Raw genomic sequence first — 15,804 nt, forward strand, 5'->3', positions numbered from 1 at the left:
TGAAAATTGGAGTAGAGGAAGTGTGTGTTGGGGGCGGGGGTGTGCGTTCCATGTCTGTTTCAGTGCTCTGTTATCCAGTTGCGCGAGTCAAGACCCAGGGGTCTATAGAGCAAAGACTACACTACTGTTGTCCAAGATGCCCTATCGTTTGAACTTTACCAACTCGATCGATGAGCTGTTTATAGACTTGGGGTGGGTTACTTTGAATCTTGGAAATAAACAATATCAAGTGTTCCAAGACATTCAATATGGATTTGGAAAATTGTCATAATTGTCAATAATTTTCTGTTAGTATATACTGAATGAATGAGGCTGCCATCACAACTGCTTCTCATGTTTTTAATTAATATTTCACTGTGCCCACATGGCACATTGCTGCCGAGCGATGTGAATACAGACAGAATCATGAAAGTAAAAGAGTAAAACCAATTGATCCAAACCACTTGGATGTAACTGTCGCCTGAGAAATCGGGTCAGTGGTCAGCGGTTCTGTACATTTCTGCTTCGGGTCCCCAGGCTTGGGAGGCAAAACTCATGACGCTCAGTCCTCAGGGATGTGTGGGAAGACAAGGTGTATTTTTAACACTTCCGTCTGTGTCAGGACACTTTTCTTCTGATTAGTCTTGTCCCCCCCCCCCCTTGGAGAATGCCCAAGCTGCTCATAAAAAAACAAGTATGCAAGTTTGCGTGCGTATGTGTTTTGAAAGCCAGGTTTGGGTGGAGGGATGTTGAATATACAGTATATGCATTCATTAATGTAAACATAGAAATGTTCTGGACACGATAACTTGGTGCTGGAATCCCAGAACCCCTCTTTCAAATAACTGCTGAGAAGGAACAGGACTCTCTTTCTACATCATTGCGTCAGCAGCTACACAGCTCACTCCCACAAGTCCGGGGGTGCTGATGCACTCGTCTGGCTTTTGAACACCTGAAACTCCAGAGACTCGGAAAGTTCCTTACTTAGGCTTACTTTCAAAAGTCGACCAATGACTGCAAGTGGGAGAGGGGCGAGCGTACGTCGAAAACGACACATCGATGAGTTGCTACGCAAAATACTTTTTCGCCGGGGATCCATTTCCATCCGGTTGGAGCGAAACCAAAAGACTGAAGGGGCTTCAAGTCTGAAGGAGCGGGTGGTCGGACAGGCGCGTCGGACCCCCCTCACTCCGGGTCAGCACCGGGGACAGTGCCCCTGGTGCGCAAGGAAGAGAGAGACCTTGCCCTTCAGCAGCAGCACCATGGACAGCAACCCTGGTGCGCACCACCCCCCAAGCACCCCCGCACCGTTCCCCAATTAGCTGCCAAAGAGCTCCCCGGCTGTGGCCTACATGGTGATCAGAACCACCATAAGAGAGGCCCGAGACGGCGCCAGAGGAAGAGGGGCTAGCCTAGCCGTTGGAAGCAAATCCGTGTGCTCCGCCCACAAGCCAACGCCACAGGCCGCGGCGATGGACGAAGGCCACGACACGACCACCTGGCCGTTTCTGTTCTCAGAAGGGCCCGACGGCTTACGTTCTTGGTCAAGTGGGGCAAACAAGCTGGACCCCCTCGGCACGTGTCTTTTTCACCCCCCCCAAACGCTGAATAAATGCCCCTCGGGGCTTCCCGACCTTTTTCCTGAGCGTCGGCCTCCGTGTTCTCCCTGCCCTCCATGTTCTCCCTGCCCTCTGTGTTCTCCCTGCTCTCCCTGTTCTCCCTGCCCTCCGTGTTCTCCCTGCCGCAACACAAAATGGACAAGAGACTTCTGATGCTGATGATGGCTGTTGTGTTCCTTATGTTTACCGTCGTTTCCCCTCACAAACAGAAGTCAGGCTGGAAAAGGCCAGCCAGCCAGGGTCTCCTGGGGCCTCCAGCGGGCAGGCAGCGCGAGACGCAGGGAGAGGCACGGAGACGGGGAGAGAGAGAGAGGAGAGAGAGGAGAGAGAGAGGTAGGGAGGGAGGACCGAAAACATGGTATGCGAAAGCCTGCAGACACCACGCAGCTCAGAGCTGATAGGTAGTGACGGGGCTGCTGATTAGTCAACTCGCTGCCCGGGCGACCAGTGAGCACACACATGCACGCATACACACACACGCGCACACACACACCCTCAATGCGCGCACTTGGCAGACGCCCACCAAACAAATGTGCTTTCTCGATTTCCGTAATGCGTGTTAATCTGCCATTTGTGCGTTTGCATGTGTGCTTATGTGAGGGGAATTTCTTATTTTTGTGTATGCACAGCCGGCGTATACTATTTGTGTGGGCTTGTAAGAGTAGGGTAGCGTATGTGTGTGGAGGTCATTACCTTGAGTAGATAGACAGGGATGTTGCTGAAGTCCACGGGGAGCTTGAGCAGGAAGCAGGCAGAGAACTCTCCAGTCTGCAAAACAAGAGGGGCAGGGAGAAAGAACATCACCCAGTGTTCAGACACTGGGCACAGGGCAGAACACATGCAGGTCATATGGAAATAACCCAGGGTGCCGAGGACACTGCACGCAAGAGTGGGCTCGATCACGGACGGCTTTCGCATGCATGGGTTCCAAATGTGGAGAACTCAAGACGTACAGTTGATTATGGAATGTACATTTCTGTCTGTTTGGGGAAATGTCATCATGAAAAGCAAGGAATTCTATGAATGTGTTTTGTTAACCAATTGTAAAATTCCATTTAAAAAAAGATATAGCGCTATGAGGGCAGACTTTTTATACTGCATATAATCTCATCAACACACAATTGAATTGCACTTCATATTCTAAAGGAAGTTTTTCGTATGACTTTATGGATTTCACAGGAAAACAACTATTTTGCAACCTCTATTTTGTGCAACGATGATGTTAATTAGCACATCTACTGGACTTTGGATTTCCATCGAAGAGAAGCTACGCAATATCTGTAGGCGAGGGGGGGGCTGTTTTCTCAATTCTTGCACAACGCACGCACACACAAACAGGCGCACACGCAGAGTCAAGAACATGCTCGAGGCGTCACATCCTCACCTAGCATCGTTCGCCCTTTCACATGGTGGTACTGTGACAGTGACATTCACCTCGTTGCTGTTTGGTTCGCCAACCCCTCAGGTACTTGAGAGGCACTGGAGGGTTTATGTAGACCTAAACGCCCTTAGGTTTAAATGACGCTGTTTTCAGACCGTTCTCAATTCATACAGTGGGTTGGGTAACATAACCTTAAGAATGCATCCATACCAACCAAATTGACGACAGAAGTGTTTATATTGGGGAAACTGAAAACGTTGGGGGTCTTTTCTTTCTCGGACCAAAAACGGCATCCACGTTATCGTGGAAGTCTCTGTAGCGACGATAACGTTTCAGACCGGTTCAAAACAGGTTCAAAACCTTTTCTCAAGGACAGAAACATTGGTCGCATCTCTCACGGCGAATGCCAGACGAGGATGCGTTTCCCCTACCCAGCTGTTTTTGCGCCCGGCGTAGATCTCCATGCTGCGTCCATAGTTGGGGTCCTCGAGCAGGCTGTCGTACTCGAAGAGCAGCCGCGAGCTCTCTCGGAGGCGCTGGCACTGGTACTGGTGGTACTGCTGGATCAGCTCCTTCACCAACTGGAGCAGGCACTCGGGGTTGCCCGCATCCCATTGGACCAGGTGCTTAACGAGAGAGGAAGAAGAGAGTGGTTATGGGGTGATTTAAAAGGGACTTTGGAGTACAGGATACAAATAACTCTGGGCTTTCTTCATTTCAGAGTAGTAGACAAATCACCCGTGTTTTACATTAACATTTGTTCTTTCATGTAAACTGCTATAAATTCTCGGTGTAATCCTGGACTGGCAGCCAACTTCCTATTCTTGCATCAATAGAAAATGGTGGCCTGGCAGGATTTCCTGGGGCAACATGTAGCAAGACAGCGCTTTCATCCCTGACCCTGCCAAAACTAAACTAATGAGAAACAGGTTTTTTTGAGTAATGGATAGAAGTATTGTCATGCAAAAAGATAAGGATCCAAGGGACTGAACCGGGCTACTTTATTCTTCTGTTTGCTTTAAAAAAAAAAAAAGAAAACAATGGTTTGGACAGCCCTCAAAGGCTGTATCCTGAGAGACCAAAATTCCAGAAACTTTCCACTAGGCCAGATGCGGAAGGAAATCTGGTTCTTGTTGGGGCACAGACCCAGTCTATTTGAATATATAGATATTCATCCTTACATTCTGCCAAAGCAGGGATATGTAGGCCTATTGGAGCTGCCTACTCACTGACCCTTGCATGTCCATTGTACATTCACAACAACTCTCCTACCACAAGTGGATCCTCATTTGCATGTGCAGGGCTAAATTACCTTAACCTAGCGGGCTGGAAGCAGAGAACAGGTATGCAAATGAACCAGAGAAACCAACCAAACACAACCACCTGTCATCAAACGGTAAGCCACACTGCCCTAATTCTCCCCCAAAACAGGATGTTTATATTCTCAGAAGGGGAACATTGCCAGTCGACGCATGAGAAGAAAAAAATAGGCAATATTAATCAGAGTGACACAGCGCGAGGAAGAAGAAAAAAGAAGAAGCAGAAAACACGTTGGATGAGTAAACAGGAACGCTTGACTGAGCGTGCGAGGGGGAGGGGCTTTGAAGCCGACCACCCAATGTACACCCAGGAGCTCAAACGGTTCAAAATACAGAACGCAAGTGGAGTGCTGCAAGTAAACAAACAGCGCGGTGACTTAATGAGTTTGTCATACTTGATCTGGACTTTTAAATGATGGTGCCCTCTTGTTTTTGGACAGATTTACCCTCGCTCCGATGGGTCTGCTATCCGGAAGGCTCTGTCTCTTGACACACATGCAAATGGGGGGGGGGGCACACAGGAGACCTAGTGATAGGGAGGCCGTCGGATTGAACGAGACATACTTACGTAAGACGTTGTTACATGCACAGCTCCAAACACTTGGGAAGCTAGATCGTGGTTTGGTCATTACTATAAAAAGGTGCAAAACAGAATGCTTTCCCCTCTATTGTTGAAACAATAGAGGGGAATTTCCTTGAAAGGAAATCATAGTAGAACTGATCATCTTGGGTCAATTCAGGGAGTAAGAGTTAGAAGTGAAAGTCCCCATCGCTGACATATTCTGAAACTGAAGCCCATGCAGTGACTAGACAAGAATGTTCGTAATAACATAACTGCAATTCCAGTCTGGGACTGGTTTGTTTGGCCTAAATGACTGTTTGTGTCAAGTTTTTTGCTGCCTTTGTCTACCCTTTACTTTACGGTCGGGGTCAAATGAGTCGAGTGCCTCTTCAAACGAGGGGTAAACGTAGAGCAACACTGACATAGAGCATGTGGCTGGGCTAGTTCAGAGGTGCCCAATATAGCGTGTTCCACCCCCTGGAGGATTCCAACAATGCAGAGACAGTGTTTGACCTCCACCGACTTGTCCTGCCCGTCTGTCTGTCTCTCTACGCTTCTGTTTGCCCGTCTGTCCGTCCGGTCAGATTAACACACGAGATAGAGACTTCATTGTTTTGCCAGCGACGCCGCTTCTACCATTTGGAAGTAGAGAAGGGCAAGGACGGCCTATTCATTGGCGGTGACCTCATCATCCTGAGAGCTGCTAGTGGTTACTAGCAGAACCGGGATTCCCGAAATAAGGAGCCAATGCAAACAAGGACGGGCATTGAGGGAGGCAGATAGGCCCCGAGGGGTGGGAGCAAGCTGGAACTGAGCAGGGAACTTCAGGAAGTGCTGTGTCAGGGTTGTGACACGGAGTATCACTGAAAATTCAGGGAGGGAGAAATGGAGGTGGAGAGAGGGTGGGGGTGGACAGTGTGCGAGAGAAGGAACTAGAGAAGGACAGAGAGAGAGAGGGGCAGAGAGAGAGAGGGACAGAGAGAGAGAGAGGGACAGAGAGAAACAGAGCAGTAAACAGCAGGAGGTCGGGGGGGGGTACAGAGACATTTACTAGTATTTCCATGCCACCACTGGTCATTATATTGCTAAAGAGCATGTAAAGGCCCTATGAACGGGTCATGCAATATTTATTGATGCAATGTAGACAGTTGGAACAAATTGTAGAATGACAAAAAGTAGAATGACAGCGATAAAACTCTTTGCTGAGTCACTTTGAAAATACTCCTTTTCCCCCCATGAAAAGCGTTCCCTGTTCAGAATGAACAGGGAACTGGTTGCATTGTGCTTGCAATGCAACCAGTCTGGTACTGAGTTCACTACATACAGTATGACAGACAAAACACCTAAATGATTGACATTTGAAAATCTAAACATTGTCATGTAGGCCTTGGATCAAAGCATCACAAATACAATACATATAAGATATAGGAAAGTTGCTATTGGGGTATTACATAACATGCAGCCGTTGCACTTAGAAAGGGTGGTGTAACACCTTGTATGTACTTCCTTTTACAAAGGGGAAACACCCCATTTTAATCTCCCTTCAGCCCTAAACAATAATCCCAACCTCAACTCAGGTTTTGGTAAATCATTTTGGCAGACTGAGTTGAGACTCTGCCTTTTTAATCAGGTTATGTTAGTTATCACTACGCTGTGGCTAAAAACAAGATGTCTCTCCATGGAACTTTTAAAGGTAATAAACTGTATTGAATCAGATATTTATTGCGAGTAAATTAAATTGCACAAGCAATACAGAGCCAATAAGTTCACAAAGACAGGGAACACCATGGTACAGAACGACATGTTCTTAAGAACAAGCTGTAGGCTCAAAGTAGACCACCATTTACACAGTGAAGAGACCCAAGCTGACAGAATTATGTCTTCCTGTGCCATCCGACTGCAACTTTGATCCAAATATTCTTCCCAGAGCACCGCGAGGACATCTGCCATGTGAAAATCAGAGATAATCATATAGGCCACAAAAATATATATATTAGTTTGAGCTTTTTCCCCCCCTTAAAATGTGATTTTTATAGATCCTGGCAACCTGATCCAATAAACCACTCCTGATTTGAAAGTGTGAAAGGGAAAAAATTACAAATAATAAATCGCGGAGCATTACATTAATCTCAGCTAGTCTAATTCAAGTGTGGGCTTGCACCCTCTTTTCGCCCCCCGGACAGTGCCAAGTCTAAGATCACTCTAAATCGCTCTTGTCATGTGTTTAAGACACTTGGCGTCCTCAGCCTGTAGTGTTCCCGCAGTACGAACCATGTGGCTCGAGTCCAACATGGCACAATTTCATTAGGACAATAATCCTCACATTATGTTTAACTGTGGATGTGTTCTGGCTACTCGTTTCAATGTGGGTCAATGACTATATTGTTCGAGACCAAGAACTGTGAGTTCTCTCAATCCATCCTACACAGGAGTGTACGACTGACAAACTTCTTCCCATCAACCATTCCCAGAACTTTTCCCAGATCCGTCGTCATCTGAACCGTGGCAATAATAAGCTTGTTTTAATGCCGGGATTCGTTATTCTGCAAAGCAGGAAGGAAACGGGGACGACGACGACAGGAACAGAGTTAGGCACACTGTGCCCAGGTCACATTGACCCTCTTTATAAGCCTTGGGAGCTCCATTGTTATACCATTTTACCACCAGACTACATGAGGGAGGAGCCCACTGGTGTCTGGCATGTATCTGGAAGCCAAAGTAAAGAGTGGGAATGTTGCCTTGTTTTTGGGGGGGAGAGAACACTTGGATTGGCTGACCCTTGCCATTTTATTCTCTCTGATGAATTAGGAACAATGACTTATTGTGCATGCCCTAATTTCTCAGAGGACTTTTAATAATGAATGGGTGTGGGTGAGAGGAGTAGGTACTGCCTAAAACACCGAAAAAACTTAACAAACTAGCCAGAAAACAAGTGGTTTTGCGGTTACCCACTTACATTTTATTCAGTACACTTAAACAAAATGTTGTCATTCTATAATCAAAATATAAATTGGGATTCAAGGAGAGTTGCTGTACATCTTTGCAGTTTTGTTGGCGGTTCAGTCCATAAACAACAATTGGCAGCCATCATATAAAGGCCTGCTATTGTTTACAACTGATCCGTTTCCAGCAGACAAAACAACAACGGGTGTTTCTAAGAAGCCAGCCTCAGCTTCAGAATGGTATTCGTAACATATTTTGTCTGCCAACTGTTCTTTTGTTCGCTAAACGATGGTGGTAAGGTCTGGACTCCTCCAAAGCAAACTGTGTGCGGGGGTTGAGCACAAGGCCCGCATGGAGGCCTGCAGGCCATGGTGTTTGGCTATTAGTAATGTTTCGGCACTTCCTGGAAGTGGGTAATGCCTTATGCAGAGTCCGGGTGGTGGGAGGGAGCAGATTCGACGATGATTCCAGCAAGACCTGTTCATGCCTTTATCCAGGAGGCTGATCGAAGAACCGAGTGTGTCCCATGATACTGACTCGATCATCTCAGGTGGCATGGATGTCAAATAATTGGAGGGGGGGGGGGGGGGCTGTTGGGGCTCCAGATGACATGAGGATGGATGCAGGTGAAGACACTTGCGCACACACACCTGCACACACAGACATCAAAACACTGGGGGAAACTCCAGAGTGGGTGTTCCAGAGTGGGTCGTTGCAGGTCTCAACAGGTGATACAAATGACATGTCTCAGGTTGAAGGTACAGACCATAATGCGTTGCGGACAGAGGGAGGGGGGAACATTTGAAAAATATGGGGAATAGTGGGTCGGGGCGTGAAAACAGGAAGTGTGATTGTTGTTGTGAGTGGAGCAACAGCAGCATTGCCTAATGTGGTTTCAACTCATGTAATATCAAATGATGTTATATAATTAAGTGTGATACCTTACATCAATGTCTAAAACGTCCAACACTCACCTCAACTTAAATGACCAGATGTGAGTCATTGAACCGAGCGAAAACGGAGAATGATGACAATAAGATTGCATGTGAAAATGACGAAACATGCCTCCACCCTCCACTCCCCTTCCTCTCTCCCTCTCTTCCCAGCAGCTTTGAGGGGGTGTCATTCCTTCTCTATTTCTGTCATTAACTTTGGGTGTGTGCGTGTGGTCTTGCTGCTCTCCATTGTGCCATCCATGCTGTAACCCCACCATGTCCGGAACAAGTCTCCGCCATAAAACAATGCTAGTAAAAAGAAGAAAAAGAAGCTCAAAGACCAATGTCAGAGGCACCCAGGAGTTTAAATTCCCCCTCTATCATTTACAAAGTCAGAGTCTCCAGTCGTTGACTGCAAAAGAAAACGGCGACCACAAGAGGACAATAAGGGTAGGTTTGTCAGCGGGGGTGAGCGGGGAAGGGCCCAGTGCAGTTGCATCTGCCAAGTTCGTGATTGTTTTTAACAAGAAGGCTCCTAATGAGGATTTGAAGGTATTGGTCAAAGCTAACGGTTTCTAAAACAAGCTACGGCCGGCGCATTTCACTTGGTTATCGCATACCACACACGTGTACCGTACACGCGTACTGTACACACACACACACTGCAACCCAGGTCAGTCTCTAGAACAATCCGACCTGTTGAGTCACGCATCCCACTTCTATGATTCACCTCGTCTTTCCCATGGCCGCCGTCACATCTTCCAGGCTCCGAAACTCCCGCCACTGTCTCTGCATGCGCACCGCAATTACCCACTTTGTTAGACAGGAACAGAACCGCCAATTAAAAGTAGAGGGACCAAATCATTTGATTACGCCACTCCAAATGTGTCAGCCTTTCAAAGCTATGATTAAGGTAAACAAGGCAATCATGAGTCCGATTTTACTCTCAGGTTGCGTGTGCCCGTGCCTCCCTTTTATGGAAACCCAACCGTTTGTTTTACCCGTGATTGGCACGGAGTTCACTTTAATGAATTTACAGACTGAGGTGGCTGATGTTAAAGCTATTATAACCAATTAAAGGCCTGATCCTAATGGGTGTGAGCCTGGGAACTGCCTCGGTGTGAGATGAACCCATGGGCACAGTGTTGGAGTGTGTCTATATATAGGCCTGCTTGTGGCCTGCTCTTTTTTTTTTTTTTTTTTCAGGGGATGAATGCACACCTTAAAACATGCACACACTCTCACAAACTGTAGACAAAATGTTTTTTGTCTTAACTTCCTAGGAAGCACCAAGCACATTACAGAAGTTAAGATGGATCATGGATCAAATTGTCAATTTATAAAAGGCACTTTGGAGTTGTTTGGCTTGTCTCGAAGACTTTGAAATCGGGTGAATACGTGTGGTTGTGGCTGTGAGAGTGGCTTTTCTTCGTTCCTGCCAAGATGTTTCCATTCATCTCGTTTTCATCGCAGGATTTGTGAGCTGATGGGGGCAATGTTGACGTCAGGGTTGAAGGTGTTTCATTAGGTTGTGGTGGAGACTGAATGGCAGATGCCCTCTGACTTAATGAACTTATCATTAACTGCTAACAAGCGCTGAGGTAACTCTTATTCACATAGCATAGACAGGTCTAATGAGCCTTCACATATGGATTGGCGCAGTGCATCTTCTTCAATGAACTTAAACGTAATATTGTCTCACCTTGTCCACCAATAGCCTGTGTGTTGGTGTCAAGCCGTGAAAATAAAAACGTAATAGCTTAACTAAAGTTCAAAATAGATGGTGGGTAGAAAGTACAAATGTTAAGGACATTGACCTACTTTTAATACCCTGGTCCATCCCAAGGCTGAGAGGGGGAAAATAACTCCTGTAAGCCATAGTCACAAAAGCTAATAACACACTAGGCTGACAGTAAACATGAGCATTTCTGCTGAGACATCAGGAATTATTTAAACAACTGATAGATAGATAGGAGCTAAGTGTTTACCCCATTGGCTGACAAAAGTGTGTCTGGAAACCGGCTGCCTGGATTCCGGGAGGTAGGCCTAATAATAGTGCACACAACGCACTTGTTTTAATTGTGACGAACTTAACTATTGCCACAAAGGTGCGTCAATGCTTTCTTCTTAGTGAAATCCATTGTTTAGCCTGGAAAAGAGTTCAGTGTGCAATCTGGTTGAATTGGTGAGCTTGCAACACACAGTGGAACAGACGTCAACATGCTGGTATGTGTGTGTCTATTGCCAGTATACATGCATGGACCACTTTTGGTACTTTCTTAAGTGGGTTCCTAAGAACATGCAACTTTGTAGAGAGTTGGATAATATTGAGATGCAAACGTGGGCTTCAAAGGACTGAATTTGAACAAGTTTAAGGGCGGTCGAGTTCACATTCATCAGGTGGTCGAAAATGTCATTGTTTATGCGGTTTCAAACAGAAACCATGGCCATCCACATTTGTTTACTTTAGTTTTTCCAAACTCCTACTCTGTTTCTTCCCTTCCTTTAGCTGGTTCACATGGCTTACTGGTGAACGGTAGGTAGGTCTTCCTTGTGCATTGGGAAAACAGGGTTTTATAGACTACGTTTGAGGGAGGGATAGAGTGACTTACTGAATATGGAGGATATAAAGAGTAATGGGTAGGAACAACACAAAAATCCCTGGGCCAGATGAAAAACAGGTGGGAAAAAGATGCAGGGAGGGAGAGAGTATTTGTGTGAGAGACAGAGAGAGAAAGAGACAAAGGGTGTGTGAGAGAGACAAAGAGAGAGACAGGGAGAGAGAGAGAGAGAGAGAGAGAGAGAGAGAGAGAGAGAGAGAGAGAGAGAGAGAGAGAGAGAGAGAGAGAGAGAGAGAGAGAGAGAGAGAGAGAGAGAGAGAGAGAGAGAGAGAGAGAGAGACAGGGAGGCTGCCAGGGTCAAGCTGGGAGACGTTCTTCCCCCTTATGTATGCAGCTGGATTTACGAGACGGTGAGCAATGCTCCCCTCCCGTTCTCCCAGACTCTGACACAGGCAGGGGAATTTAACTTCTCCCTGTTAGAGCTCAGCCTTAAAAATAGCCCTTAAGACTACTTGAAGACACAGTAGTAATGGCAACAATAACAGGAGCGCCTTTCCAAGCCTCGGAGCTTCTCCCCTGGCTGTTGCCTCTTCGTTTTCTAACACTTCCAGCTGGGACTTTTCCACAGAGACCAAATATTATGAACATGTCAATCTCTAACCTTCTGTCTGGCTAACCCATGTCCAGTTCCTGAGAGCCATTTCCTGTCTAATGTTCAGTTTTTGCAAACACACATTTTTTGTGAGCTTTTTAGCAGTCTCCAGTGGGCCATGACTGTGAAATTTGTTGTGAAGGAGGATTTGGGCCCTGCCAGTGGCGTATTTAAGATTGTAATGCCTTTTTTGACAACCATGAGAAAAGTCTTTCTCGGTTTCCCAACTGACCAAGGCCAACTCAAGACAGATACAACTGCTAACCCTTGGAGAGAGATGAGGAAAAACAAAAAAGCAACTGATGAACATGTTCGGTCAAGCTGACCATGTGTCACTGAGACAACTTGAAACCATGTTCTATCCATAGACAGAAAGAATTGTGGCCACTGCTCCATTGGATTGGGGAGAGTTTTAAAAGTCAACATTTCCATGTGTTGATGCTAAATGTATAATCTTTGAATATTATGGTATTATGTTGCCCTTTCCTCTGGAAGGGTACCTGGAAGATCAGTGGTTGGCCTATTACCAATTATCTCTGTGTGAAGCAAACCACCCCTACCATTTCCTGCACAAGGGAGGAGGACATGCTGGCCTGCACAGACTGCTCTTACGCAAACGCGTATTTCCCAAAGTATTACAGGTGGCCAGGGTCAAGTGAGATTGAAATGGTCAGACCTGTCCATTCCAGTGCAACCGGTATGCCGCATTGGATAAAAGCATCTGTAATTAACAAACGTAAACAGAACCCACAGTAGAATTTTCTTCCCGTCTTTTTACACCTTTTCCCCCTCTTCCGGGGTGGATGATACATAACATCTAGCAATGTTTTTTTCCCACCGCAGAAGCATTAAAAACACACAAAAAAACAATAAATCCTTTGTTGTCTGATAATCAAAAGCCCAGTCAAAGGGAAGTTGGATAAACTGAAACCAAGCACTTGGGGAAAGCTTAGACCAATACTTTAAAGCTACCACACGAGAGAGAAATCTATGAAAGAACCAGATATTGGAATACGAAGGAAGAAAGTAGGAGATCAAAATTGGGATGGGAGGTTGGAGTTGGGAACATGAAGAAAAGGTGAGGGTGGGGGTACCAGATGTAGGGTAACTCACTGGAAGCTCTGAGGGTTCCGGTAGAAATTCAGCGTCCTCCCCAAAAATGAAGTCGGGGGGGAGTTCGGGATCTCGTGCGTTGAAGATGATATCCCCTGGGAGTAGACAGAGAAACAGGTCAAAACACAGAAGTTGTCCAAGTTTTGGTAATCACCCCAAGTGGTATACATGTGCAGATGCATGCCACCCCCATAAGGCACCCGGATCAGATGGCATCCAAGGCCGCATGGTAAGGATGTGTGCCAACCAGCTGGCGGAGGTCTTTCCTGGCATCTTCAACCTCGCTCTCAACCAATCAGTGATCCCCACACACTTCCACACAAGATGTTCACCATTGCCCCAGTCCCCATGACAGCGTTGGTCACCTACCTACACGACTACCGTCCTGTTACTCTGACATTCACCTTCACGAAGTGCTTAGAGAGGCTAGTCATATCCCATATTCCTAGTCTCCTACCAGATCATATGGACCCCCTTCAATTCGCCAACCGACCCAACAGATCAACAGACAAGGCCGTCTCCACTGACGACGCACAAGGGCTCTCGAATTAGCCTGACTGCCTAAACCTGAACTGAGCTTCACAGAACCGCTTCAGTCCAGACTGATATTTTTGCTACGTTCGAGTCAGGTTTTGGACTCGAATCTCCACTTTTCTTAGCATGCTTTATGGAACAGGCCCCTTGTGTACATCCTGTGAAGAGAAAATGACATGGACTGCTCCATCAGGGACCAAACAAAGCAAACAACCAATTTGCAGTCGGGGAGGATAATTTAGCTTTCCTCATAAAGAGAAAGAATGCAAGGACAGTTCCATGAATTGGATCCTAGACCCTTGACCTGATTGGATAGTCACAGAGAACCAAGTAAAATCTGGAACCGAATAGGTTCCGGCATAACTCAATATATAGGATGTTCCGTTCAAAATAGGCCTACTTTTGAGTGCGGCTCAGAACATTCAGATGCTACGTTACACAATTCTATTTCCGGCATCATTGGGTGTTTTTGTTCTCTTTTCTATGCCAGGATATGTAGAAGAGACAAACACACACACATGGCAGTATTTTTCCAGACAGCAGAGGGGTGTGAAATGAGAGGAGGGGATTTGCCATAAATCTGTCACACATCATCTGGCAGCCAGTCAAAGACGTGTTGGTCCCAAACGCTGGCAGAGTCCTGCCCAGGGGGAGCAGCGTAAAGAAAGCAAGGGTCTGGCCAGAGACGAGCCTCTAAAGTGCCACTAGAACGAGTCAACACGTACACAAACACATACATGCTATCCATACACTATCCATAAAGGAGAGCTAGGGCACACCTTTATCAAGACCATCTGGCTGATGAGTTTAATTTCCTCTCGGTGTGTTTCCATTTGATTTCCTCTTCTTTTTAACACTACTTACAGACAACGTATTGGCTCTTTAGGTTATATTGGCACAGGGGGTCGGGTTAGGGAATGGCATACACCGGCACGGTTTTGTGCATAGTGTGCCACCATTTGGCACGCCACGTGAAGGCAGGTCCAGACATCGGCCCCCCGAGACCTCACATCCTTGGCTAAACAAAACTCTCTTCCTCAGGCCAAAGAACAGGAAAGCATCAACCAATAAAAACAACATCAGAAGTGAAGTTGCATGCTAGGCCATGGCACCCTGTGGCCTTTAACACCACAAGCTTCGCTCCTCTGTCAAACTGTACGGGTGTTTCCCCTCATGTTCTGAAGAATGTGTTTTTAAATGTTAGACGTGTTTAAATTTGAAGAGGCCTTCTCCAGTGTTCAAAATTGGCTATCAGGAATGAAGAGTTAAAGGAGAACTGTTTTGGAACAGGCCAAAATCAAGTAGAGGTATGAATCTTACACACTCACAGTGTGGTTTTCAGCAGAGGCACTGATCAACATATGTTTGACTTGTCAAGATGACTTGTTGATAAGTCATGAAGGCACAAACTTCAAATGTCTGGCTAGGAATCTGGTTTACTATGGCTATCTTTGATGTGAGTAAGTGTGAGGTGGATTCAGTCAAGGGAAGAAGAAATAAACCATTAAATATCAAATAGGAAGCAATGACTTCACTGCTGTTTTCACTCAGTAACCTTCATCATGGCAAAAACTCAGTTTCTCTGTTTTCTATTGCGGTTTATTTGAATGGTTGTCATATCAAGCTCAATTATGATAGCATGATTATGCCAAACCTTCATTTAACAAGAACTAGTCATTAATCAACAAATTGTTTCCCAACTCATACACAGTGAGCAGAGTGTTTTGGTAGTGTTTTGTATAACTGTGCGCCACACCGAGTCTCATGACTCGTAACATCCAATTAAGATAATTTTGTCAAAATATCTTGTGGTTCTACTATGGAGGCATTTTGGGAGCCAAACCTCAGAAAGGAAGTCTCAGATGTGGAACTTCAATCACAAATATGAGGTTTATTTAATGCATTTCCAGTAATCTCCAGTATGATAAACACAATGTTTATTGGAGTTCATTGCCAGCTGGGCTTTGTTATATGTTACATTGCTTTCTTTGACACAAGACAAAGTTGGAGCTGAATTCCAATAAAACCTGCATTCTCCAGCTGAGGACAAACGGACAAGGTTTTATGACTTGTCTAATGTTATCAACTACATGATGTGTTCTAGATGATAACACGGGCAGTGTCATAAATGATCCTTTGTATAAGAAAAGATTCCTGTGGACACACATGTTCTTATGTATTTGAAATGGCTGAGTCCTCTGCTTAC

At 45.8% G+C, this 15,804-nt stretch overlaps 2 protein-coding genes across 2 annotated transcripts in view; one reads left to right on the forward strand and one right to left on the reverse strand.

The window, feature by feature from the left end:
- nrxn3a (neurexin 3a) overlaps positions 1-15,804 on the forward strand; it is a 532,817-nt gene that overhangs the window by 416,852 nt on the left and 100,161 nt on the right.
- Positions 1-15,804, reverse strand: part of babam2 (BRISC and BRCA1 A complex member 2) — a 53,342-nt gene that overhangs the window by 35,249 nt on the left and 2,289 nt on the right. Inside the window, exons 4-6 of the mRNA XM_062469044.1 lie at positions 13,065-13,159; positions 3,411-3,605; positions 2,292-2,366 (exon numbers count right to left, since the gene is read on the reverse strand). Coding sequence (XP_062325028.1) covers positions 2,292-2,366; positions 3,411-3,605; positions 13,065-13,159 — 365 coding nt within the window. The remainder of the gene's footprint in view (positions 1-2,291; positions 2,367-3,410; positions 3,606-13,064; positions 13,160-15,804) is intronic.

Source organism: Osmerus eperlanus, chromosome 9 (assembly GCF_963692335.1).
Source record: "Osmerus eperlanus chromosome 9, fOsmEpe2.1, whole genome shotgun sequence".
In the NCBI taxonomy this organism is placed as follows: Eukaryota; Metazoa; Chordata; class Actinopteri; order Osmeriformes; family Osmeridae; genus Osmerus; species Osmerus eperlanus.